At 35.8% G+C, this 20585-nt stretch overlaps 1 protein-coding gene across 1 annotated transcript; it reads left to right on the top strand.

Annotated features, from left to right (window-relative positions):
- The first annotated feature begins 405 nt into the window (after positions 1–405).
- LOC143317090 (cysteine and histidine-rich domain-containing protein 1) lies at positions 406–20259 on the top strand. The gene is made up of 11 exons (XM_076725043.1): positions 406–877; positions 1571–1620; positions 1707–1763; positions 2112–2266; positions 2584–2687; positions 3914–3966; positions 4653–4723; positions 5178–5280; positions 5722–5841; positions 19386–19448; positions 19587–20259. The coding sequence occupies exons 1-11, from the start codon at positions 814–816 to the stop codon at positions 20007–20009; spliced, it is 1263 nt and encodes a 420-aa protein (XP_076581158.1). The 5' UTR covers positions 406–813; the 3' UTR covers positions 20010–20259.
- The last annotated feature ends 326 nt before the right edge of the window (positions 20260–20585 follow it).

Here is a 20585-nt window from a genome sequence, read left to right as displayed (position 1 = left end):
TCGCGTAAGTACGTTATATATGTTAACTTCCATACGCAGGTGTCCTCGCTGTTGTCACGAGCTCTCGTCTCCTCGGTGGACGTCCTGTGATGACTGATCCTTCCACTCTGACGTCCGACGTGCACGAACTTTCTCAGTCTTTATGTTTGACCTTTGTTCCCAACGTTATCGCCCCCTGCTGGCACTGCACCTTCACGCAGGCGTGTACTTTTCACGCTTAGTCGAGGCAAAACGTGACACTGACACACTGCCCTCTAGTGGACCTGTGGGTCAATAACACTTAATGCTCGTGGTTTCAGACAGAGACATTGATTTGACTCTTGTTGACCTGAAATCCAGAAATGCCTGAATTAAAATGTGTTTTTTAGCATCTTGGCTAAACGTCCAGCAGGTGGAACAGCACAGGCTGCTTCTCGTGGGAAAATAAAAGCGCGATTCTGAGCAAAGTGACAGAAATGCAGCAGTAGTCGTCCACAGCAGGCCTGTTTGTCACAGCCAGCGCTCGGCAGGAGGAATGTCAGCCCCCACCTCAGATAAGTTGTGACAGCTGTAAACTGAGAGGAGGGAGGTGAGCTGCTATTTTTATCTTTCATTCAGCCAGGCCCAAACCAGAGACCGGCGGAGAGACCCCCTCTCTCTTTCTGATCTCTCCACAGTGCGATCACCCTGCCTGGACTCCTCCTTTCCGACCGGCTGGAGAAACTTCTGGAAGTCAGAGCAAAGCTTTAAGAGCCGGAGACCGCCGGGCGGGAGGAAGACACCCGAACAAGAGACGAACAGTGAGGAAGAAATCCCCCAAACCAACAGGCCAACATGGCTCTGCTGTGCTACAACAAAGGCTGTGGAGTCAAGTTTGACGCCGACAAGAACGAGGACGGTGAGATCCTCCCTGTTTCTTCTTCTGCTCTTTTAATTCAGACAGTCCAGGCTGGTTTCACCGAGGACGTGAAGCCTCAGTGGACGTCAGTCTTGTTCTTACAGAGTTAGCAGATGCTCGCCATCTTTAGGTTTGATTTCCTTCATCGAGGTTCAGTTTGTGTAACTTCAACAGATCAAAAATGCATCTGCAAGCTTCATTTAGGCCTATTTTCCCTGAAAAAATGATTTTTATTCACACTGCAAGTAATATTTAACCACCACTAACACTATTTCAGTCTTTGATCTGCTTTTATTTTGAAAGTATTCTCTTGTGACCAGATGTATTGGTGTTTTTTGGTCTTAATATCCACATTAATGTAAAGTTGGGGTTCAGATTTGGCAAATTCACAACAAAAAGACAAGTTAGAGTGTGCAGTGTGAGTGAGTTTGAGGGTTCGACCTCTTCTGGGCAGGTGGACAGGAAACCAGTGATCTGGGTTTACTGGGAAAAGCTGGAAAAGTCACAGAAGTTGTCATATGTGCTGCGCGAGCTAGCCTAGCATGCATCACAGGGCCACGTGGCTCTGGAAGTCTTTCTAGCAACCGGCTTCCTTTTATGGGACACCTGTCAGCTCTGTGTGGACAGCTGGTTGTCCCTGCTGACTGAGCGTCCATTTAAAGACTCACTGTGTCTTCCTTTATCCTCCAAAAGACGCCTGCGTCTTCCATCCAGGTGTCCCCATCTTTCACGACGCTCTGAAGGTACAGCTAATACATAAGCACACAAATAAAAACACTTTTATTCAGCAGGATTTTAGAAAATGTCTCATTGGTGCGTCTTTGTCCAGGGTTGGTCCTGCTGTAAGAAAAGGACAACAGACTTCTCCGAGTTTCTCTCCATCAAGGTAACAGCAGCTCAGGATCCTGAAAATGTCTCACAAATTTGATTGTTTTTACAAACCAAACAAACAATCGATGGATGGATGCAGAAAGTGATCAGCAGATTAATCCATCAGGAAAAGCTGCAGTTTCTACAAAACAGTTGAAAATGAGCTCCACCTCCACCAACTACAACAGTAAAATCCTGCTTTTACATGAACGCACACTTTTAATACTTTAAGTTCATTTTCCTGATTATACTTAAGCAACAGTTTCAGTGCACGACTTGAACTTGTAGCAGAGTATTTTCACAGTGTAGTATTGTTGAGTTTCTTCCTCCGTGAATCAGACTAACCGCTCTGCTTCCGACGCAGGGCTGCACCCGCGGGCGCCACAACAACGTGAAGCCCCAGGAGCCTTTGCTGCCGGAGGTGTCCTCCGACAAAGGCTTGATTAAACACAGCAACGGCCAGGAGATCATCTACCAGGGCCCCAAATCTGCTGAGAAGATGCAGAGAGAGAGACCCAGGTGTGTGTTTTTAATCCACCTCTCTTTCCAATTTGCATAAGATAAGTGGAATTTGTCCTTTTGCGTCCACCTTTCCGTTGGTCACATGCGTGCAGCTGCTCCTGCAGATGCATCCACTCGGAGGTGAGGCTGAGGCCGCCTGCAGCCTTCCTGGAATAAATAATTGAGTGGAGAACACCACGGATCAGTCTGCTCGCCTCTGTTGACGCCTCTGAGTTCATTTCCCAGCATCCGTTTGTGCGTTAACGTGTGTGTGTGTCTGTGCGCGTGTGTGTGTGTGTGTGTGTGTGTGTGTGTGTGTGTGTGTGTGTGTGCAGTTCAGACGAGCCTAAGACCAAGCTGCCACACAAAGTGTCTGCCTCGCTGGCTCAGGTGCTGGAGAAACTGGACATCAGCAAGAAAGCAGAGAAAGAGAGTAAAGGTCAGTGCATGTGTGGAGCTGGTTTTTCCCCTTCTTTTTTGCTGTTCCTGAACACACCTCTGACTGACAAAAAACTCTTTGAATCTGGTAAAAAATCACCATTAAATTGCTGTTTATTGGCCCTCATAAAGCACTTATTAATGCTTTATTCTGGGTTAATGAGAACAGCTTCTTTACTGACCATCAATAAGCAATAATCAGGAGGTTACTGAGGGAAAACTCGTCATTGGCCCAGTCGAAAATCGTCATGCAAAATAAAGCATTATTAGGTGATTTATAAAGACTAAATAAAAGGCCAGGATGCTGCTGATAATCAGGTAGTTAACGGTTAATACATGCTTTATTATAAACTGTTACCAAAATCACATTCTTATTCAATCATTTCTGACTTTAAATGATAAAGAAAACAGATCATCGTAATATTAAAGAAAAAGAATTCAGTTTGTTTGAGGAGGTTTCTCAAACGGAGCTTCTGTGTCTTAAAACGAGACCAAATAAATCAGGTTGCATCAAGACAACAAACCTTCAAATGATTTGTGTTAAAAACAGGTTGAATTATTCATCCTGTGCGCTCACATTTCTCAACGTTTTACAAGAAAATGAAACTTTAAAGACAGTTTTCGTCAAAATGACACTTTAATTATAAAAATGACTTGATATGAAGGTGATTCTTTTAAAGCAGGTCTCGCTTTAGTCTGCATTTAGCAGTGTGTGTAAAAGTGATTCAACGATTGAACAGTAGTGAACCTGAAAGTGTTCCTGAGCTCATGTAGTAACGTCCTTCATCCAGTCATGTGTTCACAAACCTCGCTCTGTCCTCGCTTGTGAACAGCTGAGCCTCTCCAGGATGCCCCTTTCACACCCAATCATGATACTGATACATCAGATATTTGCAAATTTGAAAAAAATAAGAAACACTGACAAGTCGAGAAATTGCTGCAGGCAAGAAAAGAGACTGAAATCAAGAAAAATGAGGCTTTATTTTAGAAAATGCTTGAAACATCGCATTGAAAACAGGCGGAGAGATCAGGAGTTTATGTGTGTTTGTGTAAGTTTGATGCAAAATTGGATCCAAAAACACTGTTTATGTCAAACCTTTGTTGAAAAACAATTTTTCTAACTTGGAATATTTCTCACTTGTCTTTTTTTTTTTTTTTACAAAAATAAAACCCGATGACGAAGATGCTGCTGCAGCTCTGATTTCCTTTTCTCTCCTCTTCCCACAGAGAGTCAGGCCGTCATGCAGGGGACGCGATGCAAGAACACAGGATGTAAAACAGTGAGTGTTTCTTCATCTTCATCATCCTCAGAAAAGCTGAAGCTGCCCAGTGTTTCAGTTTATCACTCCTGTTTGTAAAGCTGAGTAACAGCTCCATCTAGTGGCCAAAGCAGGCAACAGCACGTAAAAAATAACCTGTTCTGGCTCCATGCTTCAGCTCAGTATTTTACTTTTATACACAAAACATCTTATAAAACATGAAGTTGTAGCTTTAATCCAATGATACATGAGGTTGTTGAAATTAGTTCATCTTTCTGCCTTACAACCATAATTTAATACTTGAAAATAATTTGAATAAATACAAAACCTTTATCGGTCGTTAAGTGCTTTTACATTGTAGTAAGACCACGTATGTAACTTAGCGTAGTTTTTAATGCTGTTTTCCAGATCACAGAGGAAGGTATGACTGTTTCCAGCTCCTGAAAACTTCAAATTGAAATATTATTAGAAAGTATTTTTTCTGTAACAGCAGATATTTATGACTAAATAAGTAACAATCATAGTTTTAAACTCAGCATCATTGTGAAATCTTTAAAGTAAAATAATGAAAACTGTTCCAGCTTTGGCAGAAAATGTTGATTTTCATTGATCATGACAAACACACAATTGACTGGCCACTTTATGATGGTGGAAGGAGAAACTAACCTGTTCCACATTATTGATCGTCATTGTGTTTGTCTGTTCAGACATTTCAAGGCCCAGAGACAGACATGGAGGTCTGCGTCCACCACCCGGGAGGTCCTGTTTTCCACGAGGGGTGAGACACGGAGACACGGCTGCATGTTTCCACTGCTTCACTCCGGATGTTACAAAGACATTATGCATAATCCACTGGAACAAAATCATAATTACGATCTTTATTTGCATAACTCTCTTTTCAAAACCATAATTAGATCGTTTCTACAAAGGGGAAACGTAAACAAAACAAGAACTGAAGGCCATGTTAGCAGAACGAGAAACATGAAAGCCAAAACAGAAAAAAAGCAAGATCAGAAACTTAATTAAAGCTCAGTAATTAAAAACAAATCTGCAACATTACAAACAGACTTTGGAAGTAAAGCTGCTCTTTGAATCCCATGAAGTTTATGAGCATTTCTCTCATTCATGTGGTGAAAGTGCTGCTCGCTTGATTCGTTTCATTACATAAGATTCAGTCAGGTTGTCCATATCCTGAGCTCTTTCCAACATCTGTCAATTTGCTTCTTCTTCAGGTATAAATACTGGAGCTGCTGCTGCATAAAGACAATAGATTTCAACGCTTTTCTCGACCAGAAGGGCTGCACTACAGGGAAACACCGCTGGGTCCCAAAGCAGGTAGACGGCACCTGGGGGGGACGCCACATGAGCGGAAGGTAGAACAAAACCAAGTTAGCAGGAAGCGTAGCCAGACATGACCTGACAAAACAGCTGCGGAATGCAGAAACGACAACAAATGGTCCTTTTTTGTACAGATTTTGGTGCAAAACAGGAGAACAAGCCTGTGATTCTTCGTCACAGTTAGGTACACTGAGCTAACGCTGTTAAAGGTGTTTCTGATATTTTGTCCACCTCCATTTAAGCAGAGACTAACGGAGGTAAATGAAACCTTGGAAATACATGTCACATGTTTATTGTGGAACGAAAAGAACCACAAAGCCTTAAACTGCTCAATGTTTACAGGGATCATTGATTGATTCTCCTAAAATAAGTCGTCATTCAAACAGAAACCTGTGAGAGGAACGTGAGCCTCACACTGAGCTTTGTGTGTGTTTGCAGGACAAGAAGAAGGTGGCGTGTCGACATGATTGGCACCAGACGGGAAATAACATTGTTGTGACGATTTACGCCAAGAACACAAACCCAGAGCTGTCCTGCATAGAGGCCAACCGGACAGTGGTGAGTGTTACACACACACACACACACACACACACACACACACACACACACACATTAGCTTTTCATCACTTTTGGGGACATGACATAGACGTACATTCATTTTCTGGAGACTTGCCAAACCCTAACTCTAGTCTTCACCCTAAAATGTAATGACTGTAGCTCATCGTGAAAATGATGAAAGTCTGAGTGTTTGGTACCACTTTCTAACAAGGCGTCCTTTACTAACTCTGAGACATTTATTAAGCTAGCTAAAAAGAAAGTTGATTAGCCTGAAAAACAAGCATGTATTACTAAGGGTTTTTTTTCGGGTGTTTGTAAAAAAGTTTTTTTTTAGTTTTTACGATTGATATAGAAAGTTGGTTAGCTTAAAAAAACAAGCATGTATTACTAAGGGATTTTTTGGTGTTTGGTAAAAAGAAAATTTTTTTAGTTGTTATCACTGATATAGAAAGTTGACTCGCTCAGAAAAAAAGCTTGTATTAGTAAGTGATTTTTTGGGTTTTTGTATAAAAATATATATTTATTTAAAGTTTTTATTATTGATATAGCAAGTTGGTTATCTTAAACACAAGGATGATTTTTTGGGGGTTTGAAAAAATTTGGTTAGCTTAAAAAGAAAAAGCATGTATTAGTAAGCCATTTTTTTGGGGTTTGGAATTTTTTTTTTTAGTTTTTATTACTAATATAGAAAGTTGGTTAGCTTAAACAAACAAGCATGTATTAGTAAGGGATGTCTTTGGGGTTAAAAAAAATTTTTTTTGGTTAGCTTAAAAAAAAACAAGCATGTATTAGTAAGGCATGTTTTGGGGGTTTTGTAAAAAAAAAAAAATGTAGTTTTTATTACCGATATAGAAAGTGGTTCACCTTAAAAAAGCAACCATGTATTAATAAGGGATTTTTTGGGGGTTTGAAAAAAAAAAATTTTTTTGGTTAGCTTAAAAAAAAGCATGTATTAGTAAGGGATTTTTTGTAATATTGTCAAAATTTTTTATCTTTTTTTTTTAGTTTTTATTACAGATATAGAAAGTTGGTTATCTGAAAAGCAAGGATGCATTACTAAGGGATTTTTGGGTTTTTGCAAAAAAAAAAAAAATTGTTAGCTTAAAAAAACACGCATGTATTAGTAAGGCATTTTTGGGGGGTTTGAAATTTTTTTTTTTTTTAGTTTTTATTACCAATATAGAAAGTTGTTTAACTTAAAAAAACAAGCATGTATTACTAAGGGATTTTTTGGGGGTTTGAAAAAAAAAAATAATAATAATTTTTTTTTTTGGTGAGCTGGAAAAAAAAAAGCATGTATTAGTAAGGGATTTTTTGTAATATTGTCAAATTTTTTTTTTTTTAGTTTTTATTAAAGATATAGAAAGTTGGTTATCTGAAAAGCAAGGATGCATTACTAAGGGATTTTTGGGTTTTTGCAAAATAAAAAAAAAAATTGTTAGCTTAAAAAAACACGCATGTATTAGTAAGGCATTTTTGGGGGGTTTGAAATTTTTTATTTTTTTTTAGTTTTTATTACCAATATAGAAAGTTGTTTAACTTAAAAAAAAACAAGCATGTATTACTAAGGGATTTTTTGGGGGTTTGAAAAAAAATTTTTTTTTGGTGAGCTGAAAAAAAAGCATGTATTAGTAAGGCATTTTTGGGGGGTTTGAATTTTTTTTTTTTTTCTTAAGATTTTATTACTAATACAGAAAGTTGACTTGCTCAGAAAAAACAAGCATGTATTACTAAGGGATTTTTTGGGGGTTTGAAAAAAAATTTTTTTTTGGTGAGCTGAAAAAAAAGCATGTATTAGTAAGGCATTTTTGGGGGGTTTGAAATTTTTTTTTTTTTTTTAGATTTTATTACTAATACAGAAAGTTGACTTTCTCAGAAAAAACAAGCATGTATTACTAAGGGATTTTTGGGGGGGTTTGAAAAAAAATTTTTTTTTAGTGAGCTGAAAAAAAAAGCATGTATTAGTAAGGCATTTTTGGGGGGTTTGAAAAAAAAAATTTTTTTTTTTGGTGAGCTGAAAAAAAAAGCATGTATTAGTAAGGGATTTTTTGTGATATTGTCAATTATTTTTTTTTTATTATTACAGATATAGAAAGTTGGTTATCTGAAAAGCAAGGATACATTACTAAGGGATTTTTGGGTTTTTGCAAAATAAAAAAAAAATTGTTAGCTTAAAAAAACACGCATGTATTAGTAAGGCATTTTTGGGAGGTTTGAAATTTTTTATTTTTTTTTTAGTTTTTATTACCAATATAGAAAGTTGTTTAACTTAAAAAAACAAGCATGTATTACTAAGGGATTTTTGGGGGGTTTGAAAAAAAAATATTTTTTTGGTGAGCTGAAAAAAAAAGCATGTATTAGTAAGGCATTTTTGGGGGGGTTGAAATTTTTTTTTTTTTTTTAGATTTTATTACTAATACAGAAAGTTGACTTGCTCAGAAAAAACAAGCATGTATCACTAAGGGATTTTTGGGGGGTTTGAAAAAAAAAATATTTTTTTGGTGAGCTGAAAAAAAAGCATGTATTAGTAAGGCATTTTTTGGGGGTTTGAAAATTTTTTTTTTTTTTTTAGATTTTATTACTAATACAGAAAGTTGACTTGCTCAGAAAAATCAAGCATGTATTAGTAAGACATGTTTTGGGGGTTTTAAAATTTTTTTATTTGGGTATCTTAAAAAAACAAGCATGTATTAGTAAGGCATTTTTATGGAGTTTTGTCAAGTTTATTTTTTTTCTAGTTTTTATTATAGATATAGAAAGTTGGTTATCTGAAAAGCAAGGATGCATTACTTTTTTTTATACTTTTTATTTAGTAGTTTTGAAAATTGTAAGCATACATAGCAACATAATGTATGTGCCGATAACCATAAACAAAACAAACAAACAAAACAAGACAAATCAAAACAAAAAACAAAGCACAAAAAGAAAAACAAAAAGCAAAACAAACCGACTAACAGACAAAATAAAATTAAAAAAAAAAAATAAAACAACACCTAGAGCACAGGAAAAACAACCACAACAACCAAATAAATAAATAAATAAATAAAAAGGAAATATATTAGTGGGTAGGTATACACCCGTACTTGTACTTGTCTGTGTGTTCTGTTGCACATATACAGATTTTTCATCCACATATACACATATACATCTACACATCGATATTTCTCTTAACCGTTCCCCCCCCCCTTTTTTTTTTTCTTTTTCTTCCTTTTCTTTTTCCCCTTTTTCTTGTGGGGGCGGGGGCGTCTCCATCCAATCATCCTTTTCATCACTCGACTGTCCCAAATTGCTGAGGTTTCATAAGAAAAAAGAAGAGGAAAAAAAAACAAAAAAAACAAAAACAGAACTACAAACTTCCCCCCTCCAAAACTATGTACTTATTTTTAGTTGTTTGTAGTTGTTTGGGCCTGGCATTACTTTTATCTCTATCTCTGTTCTTTAGATTTTATCATGTTTACACTTCACTAATTGTTTCTAACCCAAAGTTAATTTTCAGTAATTTCATGCTCGAGTATACAGTCACCACTTCCCCTCACACACACTCATAGACATGTATATACACCAACCTGTCATGCACCCCCATCGATCCTCTCATCCCTCCATAGTCCATTTATCTATTACTTATATTATATCAGTCTTTGTGATCCTTTACCATCTTGTCTCAAAAACATCACTTAGGTTCCTTATTCTATGTGTTATTTTTTTCATTACGTAAATTTCCTTGATTGTTTCCTTCAATTTTATAATTTGTGGTGCCACTGCATTCAGCCAGTTTTTAGTAATCTGTTTAATTGTTGTTATTCTTAATATTCTATAGAGGTATTTATCTGATGGAAGAGACAATACATGTGGGGATTTCCCCAGAAGTATATGTTTTGGAGACAAAGAGAGGTTGCGTTGGAATATATTGTCTATTTTCTCTTTTACTTTGGACCAGAACTGATTTAAAACGGGGCATGAATACAGTGTATGAGTGTGATTAGCTTCATTTTCTCCACAATTACGCCAACAGCTTGCTGTAATTTCATTATTATATTTTGACTGGATAATAGGTGTTTTAAAATATCGCATTTGCACCTTCCAGGAAAACTCCCTCCAAAATAAGGAGCTTGTTGTTTTCCAGGTACTAGTGCACATATGTCCAATCTTCTGCTGTTATAGTTATATGTAATTCCTTTTCCCAGTTCGACAAAGCTGTAAGTCTGTCGCGCTTTTCCTCACAATCGATAATTCTGTATATTTGTCCCAGTATATTCTTAGAGTTTCATTTATTATATGTATTAATTCTATATTTTATTAGAGGGTGTATATCATTCAAGGTTTTATTATATCCCATTGTTTTTATCAAATAGCTTCTTACCTGTAGGTATTTATAGAACTGAGAGTTTGGAAGGTTAAACCTTTTTGAAATATTCTCGAATGTATCTACTCCCTTGTTTGTAATTATCTGGCTAAATCTGATCAATCCTTTACCAGCCCATATTTTAAATGAGTTCTCAATTATACTGGGTTTAAAGTCTGCATCTGTGGCAATTTCTTTCAGATAGACCAAGTCGTTCTGGAGTTGTTTTTTTCGTGCAATTTTTACCCAGGCTCTTATAGTGTTTTTTGTACAGATATTATCATTTTTTTCAGCAATTGTATTGTTTATTTTATTAAATGCAAGTTCATTCAGTGGTATCCCCATTTGTGAGGTTTCCATTTTCCTCCATTTTGCTAAATGGTTATTATTCATACAGGCTAGGATTGATTTTATTTGAGCAGCCATATAATAGTTTATTAGGTTTGGTAAAGCTAATCCTCCAGATATTTTTTTTTTTTGTCTTTAATTTAATTCAGGCTTTTCTTCCTCCCCATATAAAGTTACATAATAATTTATCCCATTTATTAAAATTATTTTGAGGGATAAAGATTGGCAAATTTTGAAATCGAAAGACAAATCTTGGCAAGATGTTCATTTTAACTATTTCATTTCTTCCAGTAATTGACAATGGTATAATTAACCATCTTTGCAAGTCTTGTTTAAAATTATTTTCGAGTATGCCAAAATTGTACTCATATAATTTATGTAAATCTTTAGGGATAATAACTCCTAAATATTTTAATTTACTTTGTTTCCATTTAAATTGATAATTTAATTGAATATCTTGGGATATTGGTTGGCCTACTGCCATTGCCTCTGATTTATTTGTGTTTAATTTATACCCCGATAGGTCACTGTAATTTCTTCCACCACTTCCGGAAATGATTGATTTATATTAGTTAAATAGAGAATTACATCATCTGCGTACATTGCCAATTTGTGTTCATCCTGCCCAATCTGTATTCCTTGTACCTTATTATTACTTCTTATTTTTTCTGCCAATGGCTCTATCGCTAAAATGAAGATCAAGGGGGAGAGGGGGTCCCCCTGTCGTGTCCCTCTTAGGAGTTTGGTGGATGTTGACAGGGTTCCATTTACTCGAATTCTTGCATTTGGAGATTTATACATCATTTGTAGCCAGCTTATGAATTTTTCATGAAATTTGAATTTTTTACATGTTTCAAATATAAAGGGCCACAATACCCTGTCAAAGGCCTTTTCAGCGTCGAACGTTAACATCAGTAATTGTTGTTTTATTTTTTGCGAGTATTCCATTATATTTATTGTCCTTCTAACGTTGTCACTCAGATGCCTATTAGAGAAAAACCCAGAAACTCTTTATTGTCTAGGGCCCAATTAAACACTCTACATAGGAGTGGTATTATCTCCTCTTGAAATTCCTTATAAAATTCATTGGTAAAACCATCGGAACCTGGGCATTTCTCATTTTTAGTCTGTCTTATGGTTTCTCCTAGTTCCTGCTCTGTTATTGGCTTGGTCAGCTGAGTATTTTGATCTTTTGTTACCTCAGGTAGTTTTTTGTTTTCTAAATATTTCTGAATTTTTTCTATATTAATTTCTGGATTCTCTGGAGTGTATAACTGTTGGTAGGATAAGGATGCATTACTAAGGGATTTTTGGGTTTTTGTAAAAAAAAAAAATAAAAAATGTTAGCTTAAAAAAAACACGCATGTGTTAGTAAGGCATTTCTTGGGGGTTTGAATTTTTTTTTTTTTTTTTTAAGTTTTTATTACTAGTATAGAAAGTTGATTTGCTCAGAAAAAACAAGCATGTATTACTAAGGGATTTTTTGGGGGTTTGAAAAAAAAAATTTTTTTTGGTGAGCTGAAAAAAAGCATGTATTAGCAGGGCATTTTTTGGGGGGTTGTAAATTTTTTTTCTTTTTCTTTTTTTTTTAGTTTTTATTCCCGATATATAAAATTGGTTAGCTTAAAAAACAAACATGTATTACTAAGGGATTTTTTGGGTTTTTGTAAAAAAAAAAAAAATAAATAAATAAAAAATAAAAAAACACGCATGTATTAGTAAGGCATTTTTTGGGGGTTTGAATTTTTCTTTTTTTTTTTTTTAGTTTTTATTACTAATACAGAAAGTTGACTTGCTCAGAAAAAACAAGCATATATTACTAAGGGATTTTTTGGGGGTTTGAAAAAAAAAATTTTTTTTTTTGGCGAACTGAAAAAAAGCATGTATTGTTAAGGCATTTTTGGGGGGGTTGAAATTTTTTGTTTTAGTTTTTATTACTAATACAGAAAGTGGACTTGCTCAGAAAAAACAAGCGTGTATTACTAGGGGATTTTTTGGGGGTTTGGAAAAAAATTTTTTTTGGTCAGCTGAAAAAAGGCATGTATTAGTAAGGTATTTTTTGGGGGGTTGAAATTTTTTTTTTTTTTTTTTTTTAGTTTTTATTACTAATACAGAAAGTTGACTTGCTCGGAAAAAACAAGCATGTATTACTGAGGGATTTTCTGGGGGTTTGGAAAAAAATTTTTTTTGGTGAGCTGAAAAAAGGCATGTATTAGTAAGGTATTTTTTGGGGGGTTGAAATTTTTGTTTGTTTGTTTGTTTGTTTTTATTACTAATACAGAAAGTTGACTTGCTCAGAAAAAACAAGCATTTATTAGTAAGGCGTTTTTTTCGGGATTTGACAAAAAAAAATTTTTTTGGTCAGCTGAAAAAAAAAGCATGTATTAGTAAGGCATTTTTTGGGGAGGTTTGAATTTTTTTTTTTTTTTTTTTAGTTTTTACTACTAATACAGAAAGTTGACTTGCTCGGAAAAAACAAACATGTATTACTGAGGGATTTTTTGGGGGTTTGAAAAAAAAAATTTTTTTGGTGAGCTGAAAAAAGGCATGTATTAGTAAGGCATTTTTTGGGGGGTTGAAATTTTTTGTTTTAGTTTTTATTACTAATACAGAAAGTGGACTTGCTCAGAAAAAACAAGCGTGTATTACTAGGGGATTTTTTGGGGGTTTGGAAAAAATTTTTTTTTGGTGAGCTGAAAAAAGGCATGTATTAGTAAGGTATTTTTTGGGGGGTTGAAATTTTTTTTTTTTTTTTTTTTAGTTTTTATTACTAATACAGAAAGTTGACTTGCTCGGAAAAAACAAACATGTATTACTGAGGGATTTTCTGGGGGTTTGGAAAAAAATTTTTTTTGGTGAGCTGAAAAAAGGCATGTATTAGTAAGGCAAGGCAAGGCAAGGCAAATTTATTTGTATAGCACAATTCATACACCAGGCAATTCAAAGTGCTTTACAGAAGCATAAAAATACATTAAAATCATACATTTCAAAGAAAGATAGAAGAATAAAAATAAAATACAATTAAAGGAAGCCAGTAAAAGACAATAATTTAGTGTTTAAGACAATAATCTAGCATTTAAAATGATTACTTTAAGTAAAAGCTGTAGCGAATAATAATGTTTTCAACTCTGATTTAAATGAGCTGACAGTTGGTGCAGACCTCAGGTGTGCAGGGAGAGTGTTCCACAGGTGAGGAGCATAATAACTGAAAGCTGCTTCACTTTGTTTGGTTCTCATTCTGGGAACACACAATAGACCTGTCCCTGATGACCTGAGAGGTCTGGATACTTCATATGGAGTTAATAAATCTACAATATATTTTGGTCCTAGACCATTTAATGCTTTGTAGACCAACAGTAAGATTTTGAAGTCTATTCTTTGATTCACAGGAAGCCAATGTAGTGATCTGAGGACTGGTGTAATATGGTCCATTTTTCTGGTGTTTGTAAGGACTCGTGCAGCAGCATTTTGAATCAGCTGTAGTTGCCTAATTGATTTTTTGTTTAGGCCAGTAAAGACTCCATTGCAATAGTCCAACCTACTGAAAATAAATGCATGAACCAGTTTTTCCATGTCTTCTTTGGACAGACATCCCTTAATTCTGGTTAGATTTTTCAGGTGGTAGTAGGCTGATTTGGTAATGAGCTTTAACTGGCTGTTAAAATTCAGGTCAGAATCAATAATTACACCAAGATTTCTGGCTTTATCTGTTGTTGTCAGTGACATGGAATTAAGGTGAGCATTGATCTTTGACCTTTCATTTTTGGGGCCAAATACAATCACTTCTGTCTTATCTGCATTAAGCTGAAGAAAATTCTGGCACATCCACTCATTGATTTGATGAATACAGTCACTCAGTGAAAGTAAGGGACTGTAGTCATGTGATGACACAGAAATATAAAGTTGTGTATCATCTGCATAAGTATGATAAGAAATATTATGTTGCTCCATGATCTGAGCTAGGGGCAACATGTAGATATTGAAAAGAAGTGGTCCGAGAATGGACCCTTGTGGCACCCCACACATCATCTTTTGTCGTTCAGACACATGCTCACCAATTGACACAAAGTAGTCTCTATCTTGTAAGTAAGATTTGAACCAGTGTAGTACAGTGCCAGTAAGTCCCACCCACTTTTCCAGTCTGTCAAGAAGTATGTCATGATCAACTGTATCAAAGGCAGCACTGAGATCCAATAATACTAAGACTGAGGTTTTGGAAGCATCATTATTCAGATGTATGTCATTTAAAACTTTGATAAGTACAGTCTCAGTACTGTGGTGTGGACGAAATCCAGACTGAAATGCATTAAAAAGATTGTTCTGCATCATGAAAGCATGCATTTGTTGAAAAACAACCCTTTCAATAATTTTTCCTAGAAAGGGAAGATTTGATATTGGCCTGTAGTTACTTATCGCTGAAGCATCCAGATTAGTCTTTTTTAGGAGAGGTTTTATTACTGCAGTTTTCAAGGCCTGGGGAAAGTGACCAGACTGAAGAGAATTATTTATAATCTGCAACACATCTGGAGCTATGCAATTAAAGACATTTTTAAAAAAGTTTGTTGGCAGAGTATCAAGGCAGCATGTTGTGGATTTTAACTGTGATACAGTTTCTGCCAGCCTTGTATGATCTAGAAGTTTAAAATGTGCTAGATTAACTGTAGAACAAGAAGGCACAGATGGACTTATCATTTTGCCTGAGCTGGAGCTGCACACTGTTTGTCTTATCCTTGAAATTTTATCTGTAAAAAAGGCTGCAAATTCATTGCATGACTTGTTGGATAGCAGCTCAGGAGGGACTGATGCTGTGGGGTTTGTCAGTCTATCCACAACAGAAAACAAAGTGCGGGCATTATTACAGTTTCTGTTGATAATCTCTGAGAAGAATGCTTGCCTTGCTTTCTTTAGTTCATGGTTATAGGTGTGGAGACTGTTTTTGTAAATCTCATAATGAACCTGGAGTTTAGTTTTTCACCACCTGCGCTCTGCCTGTCTGCAGACTCTTTTCTGGACTTTGACCAGTGTGGTGTTTCTCCAAGGTGTCTTTTTCCTTCCTGATAAAACTTTTGTCTTAACTGGGGCGATGGAGTCAATAATAGCCATAACTTTGGAACTGAAACTATTTACAAGGTCATCAGTTGAAGCTGAGGGCAGTGTTGGTGATGGTGTAAAACACTGAGTAAAGACTGCACAGGTGTTATCATTAATATAACGCTTTTTGATTACCTCTGTTCCACTTTTGTTAAGAGTAGCAGGTAAGGCCATTTTAAATGACACACAGTAATGATCAGAAAGAGCAACATCCATCACCACAACCTCAGAGATATTGAGCCCTTTGGAAATAACCAAATCTAATATATGCCCTTTGTTATGTGTTGAATGTGTTACGTGCTGAGATAGGCCAAAATGATCCAGGATGTTTAGAAGTTCTTTAGCACATCCATCTTTGAGATTATCAACATGAATGTTGAAGTCACCCACTAACACAACACAGTCAAAATCAATACAAACAACAGACAGTAGATTGGCAAACTCATCGGAAAACTTTGCATTGTATTTTGGAGGCTTGTAGATGGTTACGAAGACTGATCGACAGGGAGACTTAGATTGAATGGCAACATATTCAAAAGATTCAAACTGACCATAAGAGACTCTGCTGAATTGAATGCTATCATTAAACAAAATGGCGACTCCACCTCCTCTCTTATGCATCCTTACTTCACTTATGAAACTGAAGTTCGGAGGGGCTGACTCATTGAGAACTGCTGCGCTGTTATCTTGTCCTAACCAAGTTTCAGTTAAAAACATAAAATCAAGCTTGTGCTTGATGATAAAGTCATTGATTAAGAATGATTTGCCTGCCAAAGACCTAACATTTAAAAGGGCTAAATTAAATGTGCTAAAAAGTCCAACATCCCCATGTTTTAGAACATACTGTGGCTGATGTGGAATACATGTTAAATTCGATGATGTGATGTTTCTGGAGAGATGGGCCGATCTTCTCCTCCTACCTATTGAGACATGAATCACTGCTTCCGGCACAATGGGCCCTGGCTTTTCCTTGGAAAAGTCAGGCATAACATTTGCCTTAAAAGCTGGACCCGGAACACATCAGTTACCAACACAAATAGGTGGCTGTGCTGGGCTCTTACTAGGGGACTGGAGTAGGTTCAGATCAAGCCGTGGAGGGGGTGGAGGTGGTGCCCGTCGGCGCTGTGGTGGTGGAGGGGGACAGGGTGGTTGTAGGGGGCGGGGTGGAATTTGGGGGGACAGGACCCCATATGGGCGAGGGGTAAGTCTGATACCCGCGCTGACAAGTTTGTTCATTTGGTCAGTAAACTCCAGAAGGGGGGAGGATGGTGATGGGATACCCAGTGAAGATGATGAGCTAGACGGAGTTTGGGCAGTTGGAGATGGTGACCTAGGTGGAGTTTTAGTGGTTGGAGTCAGTGAATCCTCACGAGCAGTGGCCCCTGGTGGAGGACATGAGGCATCCCCCTTTTTGCTCAGTAAGGTACTTTTTGGAGGGTTGAAATTTTTTGTTTTAGTTTTTATTACTAATACAGAAAGTGGACTTGCTCAGAAAAAACAAGCGTGTATTACCAGGGGATTTTTTGGGGGTTTGGAAAAAAATTTTTTTTGGTGAGCTGAAAAAAGGCATGTATTAGTAAGGCATTTTTTGGGGGTTTAAAATTTTTATGTTTTTTTTAGTTTTTATTACTAATACAGAAAGTGGACTTGCTCAGAAAAAACAAGCGTGTATTACCAGGGGATTTTTTGGGGGTTTGGAAAAAAATTTTTTTTGGTGAGCTGAAAAAAGGCATGTATTAGTAAGGTATTTTTTGGGGGGTTGAAATTTTTTTTTTTTTTTTTTAGTTTTTATTACTAATACAGAAAGTTGACTTGCTCGGAAAAAACAAACATGTATTACTGAGGGATTTTTTGGGGGTTTGAAAAAAAAATTTTTTTTTGGTGAGCTGAAAAAAGCATGTATTGTTAAGGCATTTTTTGGGGGGGTTGAAATTTTTTTTTTTTTTTTTTTAGTTTTTATTACTAATACAGAAAGTTGACTTGCTCGGAAAAAACAAACATGTATTACTGAGGGATTTTTTGGGGGTTTGAAAAAAAATTTTTTTTGGTGAGCTGAAAAAAGGCATGTATTAGTAAGGCATTTTTTGGGGGTTTAAAATTTTTTTTTTTTTTTTAGTTTTTATTACTAATACAGAAAGTGGACTTGCTCAGAAAAAACAAGCATTTATTAGTAAGGCGTTTTTTTCGGGATTTGACAAAAAAAATTTTTTTGGTCAGCTGAAAAAAAAGCATGTATTAGTAAGGCATTTTTTGGGGGGTTTGAAATTTTTTTTTTTTTTTTTTTTAGTTTTTATTACTAATACAGAAAGTTGACTTACTCAGAAAAAACAAGCATGTATTACTAAGGGATTTTTGGGGAGTTTGAAAAAAATTTTTTTTTTTTGGTGAGCTGAAAAAAAGCATGTATTAGTCAGGCATTTTTTTGGGGTTAGAAACTTTTTTTTTTTTTTTTAGTTTTATTACTAATACAGAAAGTTGACTTGCTCAGAAAAAACAAGCATGTATTACTAAGGGATTTTTTGGGGGTTTGAAATTTTTTTATTTGGGTATCTTAAAAAAACAAGCATGTATTAGTAACGCATATTTTGGGAGTTTTGTCAAAAAAAAAATGTAGTTTTTATTTCCAATATAGAAAGTTGTTTAACTTAAAAAAAACAAGCATGTATTAGTAAGGCATTTTTGGGGGGATTGAAAAATTTTTTTTGGTTAGCTTAAAAAAAGCATGTATTAGTAAGGGATTTTTATGGAGTTTTGTCAAGTTTTTTTTAATTTTTTTTTATTTTTATTCCCGATATAGCAAGTGATTCAGCTCAAAAAAATAAGCATGTATTAGTAAGGCATATTTTGGGGGGTTGAATTTTTAAAATTTTTTTTTAGTTTTTATTATCGATATAGAAGGTGGTTCAGCGTAAAAAAAAAACAAGCATGTATTAGTAAGGGACTTTTTTGGAATTTTGTTAAATTTTTTTTTTTTTTTTAGTTTTTATTACCGATATAGAAAGTTGGTTAGCTTAAAAAAACAAGCATGTATTAGTAAGGCATTTTTTGGGGGATTGAAAAAATTTTTTTGGTGAGCTGAAAAAAAAGCATGTATTAGTAAGGCTTTTTTTGGGGGGTTGAAATTTTTTCTTTTTGTTTTTGTTTTTATTACCGATATAGAAAGTTGTTTAACTTAAAAAAACAAGCATGTATTAGTAAGGCATTTTTTGGGGGACTGAAAAATTTTTTTTGGTTAACTTCAAAACAAGCATGTATTAGTAAGGCATTTTTGGGGGGTTTGAATTTTTTTTTTTTTTTAGTTTTTATTACTAGTATAGAAAGTTGACTTGCTCAGAAAAAACAAGCATGTATTCCTAAGGGATTTTTTTTGAAATTTTGTAATTTTTTCGTTAGTGTTTATTATTGATATAGAAAGTTGGTTAGCTTAAAAAAAACAAGCATGGATTACTACAGGATTTTTCTTTGTATTTTTTTTTTTTTTGGGGGGGGGGGGGGGTTAGCTCACATTGATAAGCCACCAAAAGTTTTATTACTAACTTACATAGAAAGTTGTTTAGCTTATAAAAAAATAAAGCATGTATTACTAAAGGTTTTTTTTAGCATTGAAATTTTTTTGCTCACGTTAATAAGTAAACTAATCAGATATGCTCAGAAATCAAAAGGAAGAGGTCAACAATGTACACATTTATGCATTAAACGCAATAAGAAATTTATCTCTTTATTCTCTTTTTTTTTTTCATTTGTCTCTTTTCATCCTCTGTAGCTCTCATGCCAAATCCAGTTTGAGGACAGTAAGATTTTCAAGAGGGACTTCCACTTCTGGGGCGTGAGTACCTGCAACCAGTGATTAGCTCACCTGCTGCTAATACAATCCTATGTTTTCAAGAATCTGGGGTGCTCTGTAACAGCTGAATGTAAAGCAAATTTTCATCAAATTCTTTTCTTTGACTTGTCTTACCTTCAGGTGATAGACATCAAACAGAGCTCGATCAACATGGTCCCATCCAAGGTGGAGATTATCCTCCGCAAGGCTGACCAGGTGGCCTGGGGCAAACTGGAGGACCCCAACTACAAACCTGAGCCCGAACCCGTAGAGGACTCGGCCGAAACCAACGAGTCGTATCAACCCGATTGGGACATCGATGATGACGACATCAGCGACTCGGACGAGGAGTGGGCCTACGACACGCCGAAGAATAAAACGCAGGAGAAGGATGGAGATGAGCAGAAGAAGAAAAGCGAAGATGTAAAGAGGAAGGAGGTGGAGGAGGAGATGAAGAAGGCGATGGAGGAGAGGAAGAAGGCGGAGGAGGAGAGGAAGAAGCTAGAGGAGGAGAGGAGGCAGGAGGAAGATGGACAATATGAAGACATGCCAGAGCTCGAATAACTGATTAGTGAAGCTGTTGAACTGAAATTGCTTTTTGAAATAAAGCAGCTGTTTATTTCTAAAACAATTAGATTCAACTTCCCTGAAGCTTTACTAACAAGTTCCTGAAACTTTAATCGCAAACACTGGACACATTTTTTATTATAATGCTTGAAATAGTGATGTGAATGTATTTAGGCACATCTGTATGAAAGGTCAATCCAAAAAATAAAGCCTTCTCACTGTCTGAATTTCTATCTTTTTGTCTCAAATGAACAACGGCTAATTGGCTGCATCAGCGGTATAAACAGTTATTATCCATCACACGCTGGCGTTCAGCAGGAAGATTAAGATTAATGATTCATTTAAAAGCCTAATGAGTCATTTGAGCATCCACCAGTGTTAGAGGCTGCAGCTACGTACAAAACGGTTCACCTTTAGCTTATGAGTCAGGCTGAAATTGTTTTTCCATGCGCCGTTTTTCATTAACATAAACCTATTGTTCATCTGCAAACACTACCTACATCGTATTACTCACTGGCCAGCTTTACTACGAGCAAAGACTCAAAGAAAATACAGTACGTGGTGTAATTGCAA

The sequence above is a fragment of the Chaetodon auriga genome, chromosome 24 (assembly GCF_051107435.1).
Source record: "Chaetodon auriga isolate fChaAug3 chromosome 24, fChaAug3.hap1, whole genome shotgun sequence".
In the NCBI taxonomy this organism is placed as follows: Eukaryota; Metazoa; Chordata; class Actinopteri; order Chaetodontiformes; family Chaetodontidae; genus Chaetodon; species Chaetodon auriga.
Note: the sequence above shows the minus strand (reverse complement) of the source record. Positions and strands in the feature narration are given on the sequence as shown.